The 12,700-nt window shown below is 38.6% G+C and overlaps 1 protein-coding gene across 1 annotated transcript in view; it reads left to right on the top strand.

Moving 5' to 3' along the window:
• The window catches only part of LOC133425059 (dedicator of cytokinesis protein 9-like), a 135,234-nt gene that overhangs the window by 44,650 nt on the left and 77,884 nt on the right, over positions 1-12,700 (top strand). Inside the window, exons 5-9 of the mRNA XM_061715720.1 lie at positions 2,506-2,575; positions 5,087-5,182; positions 8,106-8,240; positions 8,336-8,510; positions 8,625-8,680. Coding sequence (XP_061571704.1) covers positions 2,506-2,575; positions 5,087-5,182; positions 8,106-8,240; positions 8,336-8,510; positions 8,625-8,680 — 532 coding nt within the window. The remainder of the gene's footprint in view (positions 1-2,505; positions 2,576-5,086; positions 5,183-8,105; positions 8,241-8,335; positions 8,511-8,624; positions 8,681-12,700) is intronic.

The following is a 12,700-nucleotide window of genomic DNA, read 5'->3' as shown; positions in this document are numbered from 1 at the left end:
ATGTCGAGATTAGTGTTGAAGTACAATTTTGACAAAAAACTCAATATGTCGAGAAAAAAGTTGAAATGTTGAGATTAAAAAGGAAAGGAAAAAGGAAGAAAAAAAGAGAAAAAAAGAAGAAAAAAAAGGAAAAAAAAGGAAAAAAAAGTCAAACATTTTTGAAAAAAGTTCCAGGAGCCACTAGGGCAGCGCTAAAGAGCCGCATGCGGCTCTAGAGCCGCGGGTTGCCGACCCCTGACCTAGACCTAAAATAAAAAAATAAAAAACAACCAAACTGTAATAAATGCAAGAAAAGATCCAGAAAATGCAGTAAAGAGCGACGGGCAAAGTTGGTCCACCTGCTCAACCCACTCAGCTGTCCCATGTTCCTGACTTCTTAAGTTTTAACAAGAGTTGAAAATATAAACTATGTCTGTGACATTTGAAGATAAAAACTACTCTCTTGTAAGCCTGCTTAAAGAGTGTTCAGTACTTATGTAACCTGGGCTAATCAAGGCCACAGAAACACATGAATGGCAACGAATCAAGCTGTTCAGGCGAAGACGCGGCTGCACTGCAGGAAGACTACGCAGTTTAGATGAAGAGGGGTCCCTTTGGACCGCTGGAGCAGAGCCAGGTCCCCGCTGAGCAGAGCTGAAGGAATGTGGAGCTAATCCCAGCGCACGCTGCAAACGTACAACAGTAACTGCTAAGATGATGATAACAACAACAGAAATGATAAAATAAGTTAGTCCTGGTAGAAAGTGGTGGAAATGTCTGGCATATTCAGGGCCGGCCCAAGCCTTCATGGGGCCCTCTATTACTGCCAATAATACTGATTATTGATCATTCACACACCCACTATAAACTTATTTCATGTTCTTCCCTGTCATTACAAATACACTTGTAAAACTAGAGGTAAGAACTTTTTGTTGTAGTTAGATCAGGGGTCGGCAACCCAAAATGTTGAAAGAGCCGTATTGGACCAAAAACACAAAAAACAAATATGTCTGGAGCCGCAAAAAATTAAAAATCTTGTCTAAGCCTTAGAATGAAGGCAACACATGTTGCATGTTTCTATATTAGTTATAACTGGGGGAAGATAACTGGGGGAAAAAAGTGGAAATGTCGAGAAAAAAGTGGAAATGACGAGAAAAAAGTGGAAATGTCGAGAAAAAAGTGGAAATGACGAGAAAAAAGTGGAAATGACGAGAAAAAAGTGGAAATGTTGAGGAAAAAGTCAAAATGTAGAGGAAATCGCCAAAATATCATGAAAAAAGTCGAAATGTTGAGAAAAAATGTCGAAATGTTGAGAAAAAAGTCACAATTTCGAGAAAAAAGTCGAAATGTCGAGATTAAAAAGGAAAGGAAAAAGGAAGGAGAAAAGACAAAAAAAAGGAAAAAAGAAGAAAAAGGAAAAAAAGGAAAAAAAAGGAGAAAAAGACAAAAAAGAGGAAAAAAAAGAGAAGAAAAAAAGGAAAAAAAAGGCCAAACATTTTTGAAAAAGCTCCAGGGAGTCACTAGGGCGGCGCTCTAGAGCCGCATGCGGCTCTAGAGCTGCGAGTTGCCGACCCCTGAGTTAGATTGTAATCCACAGGGATTTAGACCATGGAAGCAGACGACAGATTAACAAATTTGCAGAAACATCTTTTAATTAATATTGATCAAAGTCAGCAACTGCCCCTACTGGCCACACAGAGAAGCAACAGATAAAAGGTCAGAGAGCTGCACAGTTGCAGCAGTGTTGTTTCCATCATCCTACTGTCAGCCTGGCAGGTTTTTACCCATCTATGGTTTTTAATCTGAAATGGGAGAAAATTCAGCTACAAGAGCGGCCTGGGGTTGATTTACACTTAATATTTAAAGTGATGTAGTACTAAGTGTGATACTGAGTTTCATCTACAGTGTATGACTACTAAAAGAAACAAAATAATCAAATAGATCATTTATAAACCATTTACTGTAAACACGTTCTAGTTTATTTTTGGTTTTAAATAAACTGCAACAGTAATGTGCAACAATTTGAAGTGGAACACCAACAATTAAGTGCAACAACAAAGTACTACAAAAACTAGAAGTATAATTAAAATCACTCAACTTAGATAAAGTAAAGTACCTCGTCAATATGTTCTCCATGTAAGAATAAATTCCAATGTACAAAAACAGACATTATTAAATAAAATAAACAAATAAAATCAAAGAAATACTTTGATTACAGTTTTCGTAAAATAACATATTTTTGATAATGTATGAATCATCACTCGCACATAAAAAAATAGTTTTATTTTTTATTTTATTTTATTCTAATTTTTAATTTTTAATATTTTATTTTTTTAACTCTTGGGGGCCCCCTAGTGGTCACGGGGCCCTAAGCAGCCGCTTAGTTCGCTTATGCCTTGGGCATATTCTCTCTCATGTGTCTATCTTTATTTAATCACGTAAAATACTGAGACATCTTCAGTGATGGATGTAATCGATAAAGAATAATAAAGAAGAGTATGAATCGTATTTTTCTCCTGTTTTCAGTAAGGTGGCGAGGCCGGAGAAACTCACGCCCCACCTGTTTGAGGTGGATGAAGATGTGGAAAAAGACGAGGTAAGGTGCCGAACGGCTCTCTTCTCCTCTCTGCTGAGGAAAGCTGATCTAACGATGCAGTAATCGCTGTGGGAGGAACACAGCTGGTGATCAGATTGAACCATGACGGGTTAATGAGGTTCTTCAAGATCAGGAGTCGGCAACCCGCGGCTCTAGAGCTGCATGCGGCTCTTTAGCCTAGTGGCTCCTGGAGCTTTTAAAAAAATGTTTTTTTCCTTTTTTTCCTTTTTTCTTCTATTTTTCTTATTTTTTCTTTTTTTTTCCTTTTTTTCCTTTTTTTTCTCTTTTTCCTATTTTTCTTCCTTTTTCCTTTTTTAATCTTGACATTTCAACTTTTTTCTCGAAATTTCGACTTTCTTCTTGACATTTCGACAATTTTTTTTAACATTTTGACTTTTTTCTCAAAATTTCGATTTTTTTCTCCACATTTCGACTTTTTTCTCCACATTTCGACTTTTTTCTTGACATTTCGACTTTTTTCTCAAGATTGTACTTCAACATTAATCTTGACATTTCGACAATTTTTTTAACATTTTGACTTTTTTCTCAAAATTTTGAATTTTTTCTCCACATTTCAACTTTTTTCTCCACATTTCGACTTTTTTCTCAACATTTCGACTTTTTTCTCAAGATTGTACTTCAACATTAATCTTGACATTTTGACTTTTTTCTCCACATTTCGACTTTTTTCTCGAAGTGCATAATGAAAAAAAAAATCTTCCCCCAGTTATAACTAATATAGATACATGCAGCATGTGTTACCTTCATTCTAAGGCTTATACAAGACACTTCATTTTTTGCGGCTCCAGACATATTCGTTTTTCGTGTTTTTGGTCCAATATGACTCTTTCAACATGTTGGGTTGCCGACCCCTGTTCAAGATCAACCGATCCAGCTCGGCTCAAACAGAAAGTTTACACAGTACTGCTCTCATCGCTTCATAGTGTCGCTTTTCTTAACCACAACACTTCCATGTTTTCTAGCATTAAAGATGCTGAGAGATGAAACATGTCAGTTATTTTGTCCTATTCTTCTTCCTACATTGTGCTACAGGGTTCTCTGGTTGCATTTTTCATTTCAAAGGTCTCCAGTCCAGCACCGATACGTTCTTCCCTTAGGCCTGTGACATGTGGAAAATATGGTTTCACCACGTTGACTTGAAAAGTCAGTTGAACATCCTTGAAGGCAACTTGTTTTACTCTATTGTGCTTTTCTAAATGAACGCTGCCACCACAGAGGTGTACGGAAGAGTATTAAGGCCAGGCAGGAGAAAAATAAAATAATATTTTATTTAGAAGAAGATTTTTTTTTCATTATGCACTTCAAGAAAAAGTCGAAATGTCGAGAATAATGTTGAAGTACAATTTCGAGAAAAAAGTCGAAATGTCGAGAAAAAAGTCAAAATTTTGTGAATAAAGTTGAACAACAAGGTTCAGAATACAAGAATTGGCTTTACAATATTGATTTGAAACACATATCAGACATATGCAGTTGCATAACTTGAAATGTACCCTTAACGTTAAACTCCAAGGATGTAAGTTAGTTAGTTAGTTACGGCTGCTGCTGCAGAGCTGTCAGTCGCTCTGCTAACTGGATTTGATGGACCAGAGGAGACATTTCCACTTCATTCACCAAATTGTATTTCAACTTTATTCTCGAAATTTCGGCTTTATTCACGAAATACACGTCTTTTTTTAGTTTACATAAAAAGTTAATTGCAGCCTGTTAAACAGCTTTAGTACGGAAATATTAAAATAAAAATATTTTTGAGGAGGAAGATATTTTTATGCACTTCGAGAAAAAAGTTGAAATGTTGAGAAAAAAGGCGAAATTTCGACTTTATATACTTTAAATTGTATTTCAACATTAATCTCGACATTTTCACTTTTTTCTCGAAATTGTATTTCAACATTAATCTCGAAATTTTGACTTTTTTCTCGACATTTCAACTTTTTTCTCGAAGTGCACAATAAAAAAAAATCTTCCCCTCTCAAATATTTTTTCTCCTGCATGGCCCTAAAACTCTCCCGTAGAGGTGTGATCACCTTAGCCCAGGACTTTAGTCTGGACGGTCCTCTTCCTCTCACTTCTGGAGCCTCCAGCTCCACCAAACTATCTGGAAGATTGTCGTTATGTCCAGTACTCAGGTCTATTTACGTGTTTTCCAGCAGTAAAAGGGCCGCTGCTCATGACCTGAAACAAAGTGGCCGGGTGTGTCTGGATGCTGTGGGGTCGTAGAGAACAACACGGTAACCGTGGCACTAACAAAGCTCCTCAAGCCACCAGAACGCTCATGGAAGGTTTAGAAATAAAGATGTCAGATAAATGAAACCAGCTGCACCAAATGATCGAAACCATGTAGATGTAACAACACAAGCAAATCACGAGTGATCATCGTCAGGGACGCAGCAGACCTGAAGGAAACGCCCTCCACCCGCAAATAGTTATGAGAAAGGAATCATACGTAGAAAACCATATGCAAAGCTTTTTTTCCTATTGTTTTTCCTCCAGGACACCACTTCTCTTGGATCCCAGAAGGGAGGAGTGTCGAAGCACAGCTGGCTGTACAAAGGCAACATGAACAGTGCAATCAGTGTAACCATGAGGGTAAGGAGGCCAGGAAAGGCTTTTCTTGTGATAGAAAGTAGGCCTGTGTTGAAAAAATCGATTTTTCGATTCTAAATTGATTCTCATATTAATTCCTAAATATCGATTCGTATGTCTAAAGATCGATTTTTTTTTTCATCATTACATTTCTTCCCGGTGTGAAACTATCAAACAATGAACATGGCGCCGAAGTGTAGCTGCAGCGTTAACAAAGCGCTGGTTTTGGAAACTCCTGAACTAAATCAACTTTTCTTTAGACAAAATGCTGGATATTTTAGTTGAATTTCTAAATGTTATATTAGTTCAATGAATGAATGAAGTTTCTTCAGTTATGACAACACAAAACAACACCAAAAAAAACATTGTACACAGCATTAACATTTCATACAAAACCAAAAATGTGTTGAACAATGACTGAAAAGGCATAGGCTGAAGCAAAATGCTTATAAAAGCGTATCCTATATTACCAACTTTCTTTTTTTGGCTACCGACCTCCAGAAAACCAAAAAGAGAATAAAAAAGCAAAGAAACAAGAAAAGGCAAAGAAACAATAGAAAAGCAAAGAAACATTAACAGATAGTCGATCGCACTTATAAGCTTCAAAAATAGCTTTACAAACCATTTTCTTAAAAACCAAAAGAGAATTACATGTTTTTAAATGTATGTTGGCATCACTTCAGAATTTAACTCCAGTAATGGAGACACATCTCCTTTTATACCTTTTTTTTTTTTTTTAGCTTTTTGTACCGTAAAATTGCAGACACCTCTAAGATTGTAACGAGTCTCCTGAATTGAAAAAAACCTCTGTATTGGGTCAGGGAGCATTTTTGAATTTGCTCTGAACATAATTTGCATGATACGGAAGAGTATTAGGGACTTAAAAAAAATAAAAAGAATTCTGAGAAAAAAGTCAGAATTCTGAGAAAAAAGTCAGAATTCTGACTTTAATCTCAGAATTCTGAGAAAAAAGTCAGAATTCTGAGAAAAAAGTCAGAATTCTGAGAAAAAAGTCAGAATTCTGACTTTAATCTCGGAATTCTGAGAAAAAAGTCAGAATTCTGACTTTAATCTCAGAATTCTGACTTTAATCTCAGAATTCTTTTTTTTTTTTTTTTTTTTTTTTTTTTTTTTTTTGGGGGCAGCATGGTGGCTTAGTGGTTAGCACTGTTGCCTCACAGCAAGAAGGTCCCCGGTTCGACTCCCAGGCCCAGCGGGGTCTTTCTGTGTGGAGTTTGCATGTTCTCCCCGTGCTTGCGTGGGTTCTCTCCGGGTACTCCGGCTTCCTCCCACAGTCCAAAAACATGCACGCTAGGTTAATTGGTGATTCTAAATTGCCCGTAGGTGTGAGCGTGAGTGTGGTTGTGAGCATGGTTTGTGTGTTTATATGTGGTCCTGTGATGGACTGGTGACCTGTCCAGGGTGTAACCCCTGCCTCTCACCTGAAATGAGCTGGGATAGGCTCCAGCAGACCCCCGTTACCCCGCAAGGGATAAAGCGGGTATAGATAATGGATGGATTCTGACTTTTTTCTCAGAATTCTGAGATTAAAGTCAGAATTCTGACTTTTTTCTCAGAATTCTGACTTTTTTCTCAGAATTATTATTATTTTTTTTTTAGTGGCCTAGAATTCTGACTTTTTTCTCAGAATTCTGAGATTAAAGTCAGAATTCTGAGAAAAAAGTCAGAATTCTGACTTTAATCTCAGAATTCTGAGAAAAAAGTCAGAATTCTGAGAAAAAAGTCAGAATTCTGACTTTTTTCTCAGAATTCTGACTTTTTTCTCAGAATTATTATTATTTTTTTTTAGTGGCCTAGAATTCTGACTTTTTTCTCAGAATTCTGAGATTAAAGTCAGAATTCTGACTTTTTTCTCAGAATTCTTTTTATTTTTTTTAAGTGGCCCTAATACTCTTCCGTAGCATGATTTTATAATAAAACAAATCATAAAATTTAATAACATGAGAATTTAGAAAAAGTGGATCTGCGTGAGCGTAGTAATCAGCCTTATTGATCATACGTATGGCTCGTTTTTGAAGTTTTATTTTTGAATTTAAGGTGGTTTTAAAGGTGGATCCCCACAATTCCACACAGTAAGATAAATAGGGAACAATCAATGAGTAGTAAATCAAATGCAAGGCCTTGGAATTCAGTATATTTCTGGATTTATACAGGATTGCGAGTGATTTTGAAATTTTCCCTTAAATTTCCCCTTCCCTCAAGTTCCTATCTATATTTACTATAGCTTGTTTGGTTTCTCTGTTATTGGACACGGTTTGTCATGAAATACCTGAAAAATGCCTGGTGCTTCATGGCAAGATGTGTGTCTGGTGGCAGAATAAATTAGAAAACCTAAAATGATTTATTTACTGCATGAGCTGTTGCAATTTCTTTATTTTTTTGCACTTTAAATGGATATTTATTTCTTAGTTATTTCACAATAATTATTGTGAAATTATTATTTCACTAGTTATTTTACAGTCATATAATTCATACAGCTGAAAAAACATTTTTAATAACACTAACCCAAATCAATATCGGATCGGATCGGATCGAATCAAATGGTGATAATCGATTCTGAATCTTAAGAATCAGAATCGAATCCATTCTTGACATTTGAATCGATACCTAGCCTTAGTAGAAAGTTTTGGTCAGACATCCTTTCGTTTAAAAAAAGTGGGACACAGATATTTGGCATTTGTATGGGCAGAAATATGTGGCACTAGAAACTGAATTTTGAAGTTTGAATTTGAATTGCTCAACTTGAATAATTGCATTAAAAAACTGAACCTGAATCACATAATTTGAATTTGTATTGTTTAATTTGAATCATTGCATTGAAAAACTGAATCTACATTCAGTTCTCACAATTCAAATTCAAATTCATACATTTGGAATTTTTACATTCTGTATTTTGATCCTGCAGTCCTTCAAGAGGAGGTACTTCCATTTGGCTCAGCTGGGTGATGGATCCTATAATCTCAATTTCTACAAAGATGAGAACACCTCCAAGGAACCCAAAGGAACCATCTTCCTGGACTCGTGCATGGGGGTGGTTCAGGTAAACCGCAGCAAAATCCTAGCTGGTTTCTGAAGTCTAAACGGCCCGACTGAAGAAAAAGTTCACGGTGAATGTTTCCGTCTTCATCCTTTCAGAACAGCAAAGTGCGGCGCTTTGCCTTCGAGCTGAAGATGCAGGACAAGAGCACGTTCCTGCTGGCTGCAGACAGCGAGGCGGAGATGGAGGAGTGGATCAGCACCCTCAACAAGATCCTGCACAGCAGCTTCGAGCAGGCCATGCAGGAGAAGAGGAACGGAGACCTGCACGAGGGTAGGCCTCTGTTCCCTCTTCCTCATTGTTCTCTCTCGTCTTGGAAAGTCAGAGACCAAAACTTCATGATACTTCTGCAAGAGTTAAGAGAGCTGATGTTGATCTCCCGAACAGACGAAGAACATGGAAAAACAGACCTGTCTTCCGGAGGATTTCAGGACACCTTTCAGGTACGACGCCTGACCGTCCGGCTCATTCAGCTGTTTATTGTTTGTTTATTGGATGGATCCCCATTAGCTGCCGCCTTGGTGACCACTCATCTTCCTGGGGTCCATAAAGTACATAAAATATTATATAAATGATAACATCTAAGACATAAATACATACAGTCATACATTCCTAGCATAACTACACTGCTCATACCAATCAAAAGTTATGGCAGAAAATAGGATCTATCAAATATCGACCAATCAGAAGAAGGGGCGGGGCTAATTCAGGCGTATGAAGGTCAAGTACTTAATACCGAGTCCGATGACACCACCCACGACTCTCTATACCAAACCATTCAAAAGTTATGGCAGAAAGTAGGAACTGATACAGGGGCGTGGCTATGGCGCGGAGCTGAGCGGTCGCACTTTGGGCTCTCTCCGTCATAATCGGTTAAATTGAAATTATCCTGTATTTAAAGCGAACGAACTTCTTCATAAAACCAAGTTAGGTGTTTCAGCAACCTGGAGATGTCGTCCAAACATCCCAAAACCCCGAGCCTTCAGACCCGCCGGGCTCAAACCAAATCCGACCAACACGAGGGTTCAGGTGAAGATGCTAGCATGCTGGCAACCGCCGAGCAGGCTCCGGGAACAGCGGGGATTTTGGAAGCAATCACAGCCCTGAAGAACGACTTCGGCTCCAAATTTGATGGAGTTCTTACTGCAATAAATGAGATCAAGTCGGACTTCAAAGATTTTTCAGGGAGATTGGGACAGGCAGAGGTCCGGATTAGCGACGTGGAAGATGATATTGCTGGAGAGAAAACTAAAATAGCGGCACTGGAGAAGCAGGTGTCTGAGCTCATCAATAAAGTAGACGACCTGGAGAACCGCAGCCGTCGCTCTAATCTCAGACTAGTGAACCTTCCGGAGAAAGTCGAAAAAGGTAATGCAGCTGCTTTCCTGGAGAACTGGCTACCCGCCGTCCTGGGCCCGGAGAATTTCCCTGCCCCGCCGGTTATCGAACGAGCGCACCGGCTGCCAGGCGCGCCGCGCTCCGCCGCACCGCGAGTGATGATCATGAAGTTCCTCAACTTCCAGGACAAGACTCGTGTCATGCAGGCAGCGAGGAAGATGGGCAAGATCATGTTTGAAGGCCACCACGTCATGTTTTTCCAAGACATCTCCACCGAGCTCCACAAGAAAAGGAAGCGCTTTGATGATGTTAAAAGGCGATTACGAGACCTGAGCATTGAATATGGATTCATTTACCCTGCTAAACTCCGGCTCTTCCACGAAGGAAAACCTTACGTGTTTACTGATCCTACGGGTGTGGATTCGTTCATCAAAGACCTGGATACCTAACTGGCCGGTCCCGGTTTACGGATTACTCTGAGATGATCACGTTAAGGGACTGGCCTTTTTTTCTCTCCCTCTCAGCGGCAACAGGCAACGTGAACTTCCGAACCGGACTTTTTTCTTTTTTTTCTCTCTCTCTCACCGTCTGTCTGCTTCAAACACACGGTAATGTTGCCTCTTTGCTGTAACTTAAAGTTTAATTTTTTATGAAGAATTATATATCCTCTTTTTGGTTGTGCTGTACATTATCACTGCATACTGACGTGGTTTCAAACTCTAGATACACGTGTATATTAGGCTATGTTCGCTCATTTTATTAAGCCGATTGTAGGCGGTAGTTTGTTTATTTTGTGACGCATTAGTTCTTATCTGCTCCTCTTATTAGTGGATCAGTTGAGCACCTAGTTCGCTCTTAATGTTACGAGGGGAAGCGCGCTGTCTCGTTCGGGGTGACAGTGATGGGATTAATTTAAGGGTCATAAATGTAAATTTTATTTTGTGTGGGACAGCGACATACGATCTAACTGCTTTAAGAATGGGGTTGCAACTTACAAACGTGTGTTTACTTTCAAGATGTCTATGGCATGGTTGATATATTTCATATTTGAATATAGTAGATATGGCTTCTAATGCAAATTTAAAGTTTACATCCTGGAATGTTAGAGGCATGGTTAAAATGGTAAAAATGAAGCAAGTAATCAACAGGCTTAAACAATTAAAATCATCAATTGTATATCTCCAAGAAACGCATCTATTGTCAGATGAAGTAATAAAGGTAAAAAGGAGATGGTCAGGGCAGGTGATATCAGCCTCTCACTTATCACACACCCGTGGAGTGATGATCCTGATTCACAGATCTGTACCTTTTGAAGTGAACAATGTAATTCGTGATACAGGGGGTAGATATCTTATTGTCCAGGGTACATTAATAAATGAAAAGATAAATATGATAAACATTTATGCCCCAAACGATGACAACCCTAAATTCTTTGAAAATTTGTTTTTGTTAATAGCCTCTCTCCCAGGAAAAGCTCTTATAGCAGGCGATTTCAACTGTACTTTGGATCCTAAATTAGACCGTTCATCTGGGGTGGACTCTTCTCACATTCAGAGTAGAAAGAAACTGTTACAATATGTAAATGATCTGGGCCTATGTGACCCCTGGAGGAGACTTAACCCTGGTAAATTAGAATTTTCCTGTTACTCGGCACGTTTTAACTCATACTCTCGTATAGACTATTTCCTCATTCCCAATTCTATGTTTTCCTCTGTGGTAGACTGTAATTATGATTGTATACTATTATCAGACCACTCTCCTACGTCACTTGTATGTAAAACACCGGGCCTAGTTAAAGCCACTCATAGATGGAGATTTCATCCCAGATGGTTGTCCGATTCAAATTTCCTGCTTTTCCTAGAGGCGCAAATTGAGTCGTTTTTTATCACAAATACAGATGAGACCTCTGCCACCATCAGATGGGAGGCCTTTAAGGCGTATATCAGAGGCATGATCATATCATATACTAGCTCAAAAACAAACAAACTCAAGCTGAAAATGAAGGAGTTAGAACACAAAATTAGACAACTGGAGAGAGAAGCAGTTTTGGATGACTCCACAAAAAATAAACAAGAATTAATGTCTCTTAAAGCCCAATATGAAGAATTGTCCACATCAAAAGTTGAAAATAGTATAATTCGGCTAAAACAGAGTTATTATGATCAGGGTGAAAAATCAGGGAGATTGTTAGCCTGGCGAATTCAAAAACTGAATGCACACAGGGCAATTACTGCAATTCAAACAGGAAGCGGAACAACAACAACGGACCCTCAGGAAATTAACAACATTTTTACCTCTTATTACAAAACATTGTATACATCTGAGTCCGCGGGGAGATTGGGAACACAGACTGAGTTCCTAGACAGTATCCGTATTCCTTCCATAGATGATGATATGAAATCACATATGGATGAGAAACTAGTTGCCTCAGAAATTAATGATGCTATTACCAATATGAGGGGAGGTAAAACTGCAGGTCCCGATGGACTGCCAGTTGATATCTATAAGATATTTAAAGACAAATTAATCAAACCTCTCTTAGCAATGTATGAAGAGGCGTTTCAACAAGGCTGTCTCCCAGACTCCCTGAGAAATGCACTAATAACACTTATACTGAAACCTAATAAGTCACCTACCAACTGCACATCATATAGACCTATTTCGTTACTTAACACCGATGCCAAGATTATTGCTAAGGTGATAGCTAGAAGATTAGAACCGGTGCTCCCATCAGTGATCAGTCTAGATCAGAATGGTTTTGTTAAAAACCGTCAGGCTTTCCATAATACCAGAAGGGTGTTGAATGTAATACATGCAAGTGAGGGGGCCCTTGACACTGCTATCCTGTCTTTGGATGCTGAAAAAGCATTTGACAGAGTGGAGTGGAGCTATTTATTTGATGTGCTGTTGCGCTTTGGTTTTGGTGATTACTTCCGAAAATGGATCAAGATACTTTATACTGACCCGTTGGCAGAGGTTTCCACCAACCATTTAATATCATCCCCTTTCAGACTTTCAAGAGGTACCCGTCAGGGATGCCCTCTCTCGCCAATGTTATTTGTTTTAGCAATGGAACCGTTTGCAATAGCGGTAAGATCACACCCCTCAATTTCAGGCATTAAAGT

This window comes from Cololabis saira, chromosome 24 (genome assembly GCF_033807715.1).
Source record: "Cololabis saira isolate AMF1-May2022 chromosome 24, fColSai1.1, whole genome shotgun sequence".
Lineage (NCBI taxonomy): Eukaryota > Metazoa > Chordata > Actinopteri > Beloniformes > Belonidae > Cololabis > Cololabis saira.
The sequence above is the reverse complement of the archived record's forward strand: the minus strand, read 5'-3'. Positions and strand labels throughout refer to the sequence as shown.